We start from the raw sequence: 3847 nt of genomic DNA on the forward strand, positions 1-3847 counted from the left end.
GAATCCCAGCACAGGAGATGGAGGTAAGCTCAAGGCCATCCTTGGCTACATTGAGGGTTTAAGGACAGCCTAGGCTACATGAGACCTGGTCTTAAAGGGGAAAAAAGAAAGATCAGCAAGGTGGCACATTGCTACTTTTACAAGGCACTTGACACCAAGCCTGATGACTTGAATTCCATTTCCCAGGACCTGCATACTGGAAAGAACTGACTCTCACAAGTTGTCCTCTGATCTCCACACATAAGCTATGGTACTCTTGTATGTCTGTGAACATTCAGACAAATAAATCAGACAGACAGACAGATAATATAAGTAAAGCAAGAACAGGAAGCCTGTACACATGAGCACTCTCTAGTCACCTTCACCCTACCCCACTCTTGGGCAGTCATCAGTTGGCTTCCTGTCTCTGGATTTACCTGTTGCGAGCATTTCACCTAAGTGGAAGCACACACTTTTGTACTGGCTTCTCTCGCTTAGCACGAAACATTGTCGCCTCTGCAGTACTTTGCTTTTATGGATGGGAGACATTCTGTTGTCTGGATGATCAATTTTGTTTCTCCCTTCATCTGTTGATGAACCTTGGGTTTGACACTTTTTGGCTACGTTGTGAATGTTGTTGCTGCTGTGGTGCGGAACAGGACACAAGTCCCTGTGTTCGGTGATGTAGTGCAGAGCTGAAGTCGACCCGCTGGGTTCCGTGGTAATTCCAGCTTTGACTTTTGCTGTTGATAATGTGGAATGTGGTTTTTTGTTTTGTTTTTGTTAGTTTGTTTTTGTTTTTCTGGTTGGTTGTAATTTTTTGTGTTTGTCTTTAAGACAAGATTAAGACTGAAGACATGTCTCAGTGGTTAAGAGCACTGGCTGCTTTTCTAGAGGACTTGGTTCAATTCCCAGCACCCAAAGGTGGCTTACACTGTTACACCAGCTCCAAAGGATCTAATGTCTATTTTGACCTCCAAAACCACCAGGCACACACATGGTGCACAAACATACATTCAGGAAAAATGCCTATATACATAAAATAAAATAAAAATTTAAAAGAAACAGTCTTACACTACAGCCTAGGCTAACATCAAAGTCATAGCAATCCTCCTGTTTCTGATTCCTGAATTCTGTGATTGCAGTTGTATACCACCAGACCCCACTCTATAGATTTTTGAAGCACAGTATTACTATATAGCCCAGGCTAGCCTCATACTTATCAATATCCTTGCCTCTACCTCCCAAGTGCTGAAAGTACAGGTGGCCACTAACACATCTGTAGTCTATGTTTGGTTTTCTGAGAAGCCTAATAACTGTTGCCACAGCAACTATAACATCCCCCATTCTCATCAATACTAGACAAGTGTTCTAACTACTCCCTTCCCCAGCAATATTTGTTATTTTAACACAGGTTGGGAGGACTCATATGTCAAGGCATGTATGTGAAGATCCAAAAACAACAGTGTAGAGTTACCTCTTTCCTTTCACCTTCACATGGATTCCAGGGATCAAACACAGGCTTGCAGAGTCTGTACCTTTCCCTACTGAACCATCTTGCCATATACATTTTTTAAATTGCTATTAATGTCACCATTGCCATCCCAGAGGATGTAAAATGTTCCCTTTGTATGTGTTGTTGGGGGGTGGGGTGTCTTTCTATGTAAGCCTTGGCTGTCATAGAACTCACTATGTAGTCCAGGCCAGGAGAGCCTCAAATTCATAGAGACCCCCTTCCTGTTCCCTCCCAAGGGCTGGGATTAAAAGTGTACACCACACCTGGCTTAAAATGTTCCTTTTTAAAGTTAGAAAATCTTCCAGTTGTTTAGAATTCTGCAGGCCAATACTGTACACATGGGACAGAATGCATTGTTGGGCCCTGTCTGGAATATGGACCCTGGTTTATTATTATCCCAGTTTTAAATAGACAGCCACTTAGCCTTGGGAACTGACTTGGCTGTTTGCCTTTTCTTCCCTTGGCAACTACTGACATCCCCATGACTTAAATAGCTCACTGCTTCCATCACCCCCAGCTCTATACCAGTAGGGACGTTGATGAGCTCCTGGCAGAAACCCACAAGGCTCAAGACCTCCTCAGGCAGGTGCAAGCCCTGTGCCATAGCGACCCATGTGAAGAGCTGTCCTACATGATCAAAGAAGTAGGTGGCATTCCATCATTGATTTCGGGGATTGCCTTTCTGTTGCTGACACACTAACCATATGAATTAATCTCTGAGGGCCTTAGTTTTTCACTTGAAAACTGTGCATAATAGGAGGCAGGTCAAGGGTCCCTCGGGGACTTGGGAGACTGGTCACTTAAGTTTCCAGAAGCCTTGTGATCTAAACCCATGGACAGATGACTTGTCATCTTGGGTCCCAGCCATGGGGAAAGGGTGGGCAAAGGGAAAAGGAGCAGGTTTCTGGAGACCTTTTCCTATCCCCTGAAAACTCAGAAAATCCTCAGTGATAAAAGTACGGATGATGGGAGGGGACAGCAGAATTGCCTTCAACGTACCTGCTGATGCTTTAAGAAGGGCCACACAGAGGGGCAGGTGAATGGGGAAGAATTTACCAACTCTAAAATGTGATTGTGTAACGGAAGTTTTTAAAATTGCATATAGATCTCGACAGAGATTGCCAAAGGGCCGTTCACCAGCCTCCTGCCTAAGCCTCCAAAGCATGAAGCACCTCTTACAATCAAGTTCCCAGACTTGGACAAGACTTCTGCAGAATGGCTAAAGATCAATGGTCTAAAAGGTATTACATCCCCAGAGAGGGCGGGACCCAGGTGGCTGACCAAGCCTGGAACCTTCGAGGCTTCCCAGGTAATGCCTCAAAGCTAACTTTATTTTCAGCCAAGAAGTTAAGCCTTTATCAGGTTCTGGCACCCAACGCCTTCAATCCTGTGGAAGAATTTGTGCCTATTCTCCAGAAAACAGTAGCAGCTACTATCCACGAGGTAATTCAATGCCAGCTTCTCTCCAGTCCGCTGCAGGTTGCTCCCTGTGCTGCTTCCTATCCTGTTATGTCAGACAAGGGAAGCCATGGGGCCTGGGTGGGATTCAGGCTTTCCATCCAGACTTTAAAATGCTTATAAACTTTTAGAGTAATGAGGCTGGAGATGCATCTCAGGATGGAGTATATTCAACATGCACCAGGCCCTGAGCTCAGTAACCAGCACCAAAGTATAAACAAACAAACCAAAAACATCTACCGTGACTGCTGGTTTTCAGAGATCTGAAAATGGGGGCTGGAAAGATAGCTCAGTCTATAGAATGTTTGCAAGCGCGAAAACCTAAGTTTGATCTTCAGCCCCATGTAAAAAATCCTAAACATGGTGGTACACAGATAATCCCAGGACAGGGAAGGTAAAGACAGGAGGCTTTCTGGGGCTCACTGGCAAACTGATCTGTCCTTGTTGGTGAGCTCCAGGAGGTGATTGGGGCTCCTGAGGACGGCACCAAAGGTTATCTTTGAAACCATGGTCATCTCTTCCATGAATGTTGTCCTCTACCCCACTCAGATATGACAGACTTGCCTTCCTGTTGCCCTTGCTTCATTGTACACACTTGTACAGTGGCTGCTAGAACACATTCCTGCAGATACAGCTCTACAAAGTACGAACCTTTAAAAGGCTCTCTTCTCTGACTCTCTGTCCTCAAGTCTAGTACAAGCAGTCAATGAATGTTCCCTGGATGGCTGAGCGATGGATAAATGAAAGGAAAGCTGGAAAGGAGGAAGAGAGCGATGCGTATTTGGATAGATGGAAGTTGGTGAAGACTCATAGAAAAGTAGACGGCTAGATGGGTAAACAGATACAAGGCTGAATGATTAGATGGATGGGTAGGTGGATAAATGGGTGGGTGAA

At 44.9% G+C, this 3847-nt stretch overlaps 1 protein-coding gene across 1 annotated transcript in view; it reads left to right on the forward strand.

The window, feature by feature from the left end:
* The window catches only part of Vwa3a (von Willebrand factor A domain containing 3A), a 56381-nt gene that overhangs the window by 20740 nt on the left and 31794 nt on the right, over positions 1 to 3847 (forward strand). Inside the window, exons 10-12 of the mRNA XM_028764207.1 lie at positions 2013 to 2138; positions 2601 to 2736; positions 2835 to 3006. Of these exons, the coding sequence (XP_028620040.1) occupies positions 2013 to 2138; positions 2601 to 2736; positions 2835 to 3006 (434 nt within the window). The remainder of the gene's footprint in view (positions 1 to 2012; positions 2139 to 2600; positions 2737 to 2834; positions 3007 to 3847) is intronic.

Source organism: Grammomys surdaster, unplaced genomic scaffold (assembly GCF_004785775.1).
Source record: "Grammomys surdaster isolate TR1022 unplaced genomic scaffold, NIH_TR_1.0 142, whole genome shotgun sequence".
Lineage (NCBI taxonomy): Eukaryota > Metazoa > Chordata > Mammalia > Rodentia > Muridae > Grammomys > Grammomys surdaster.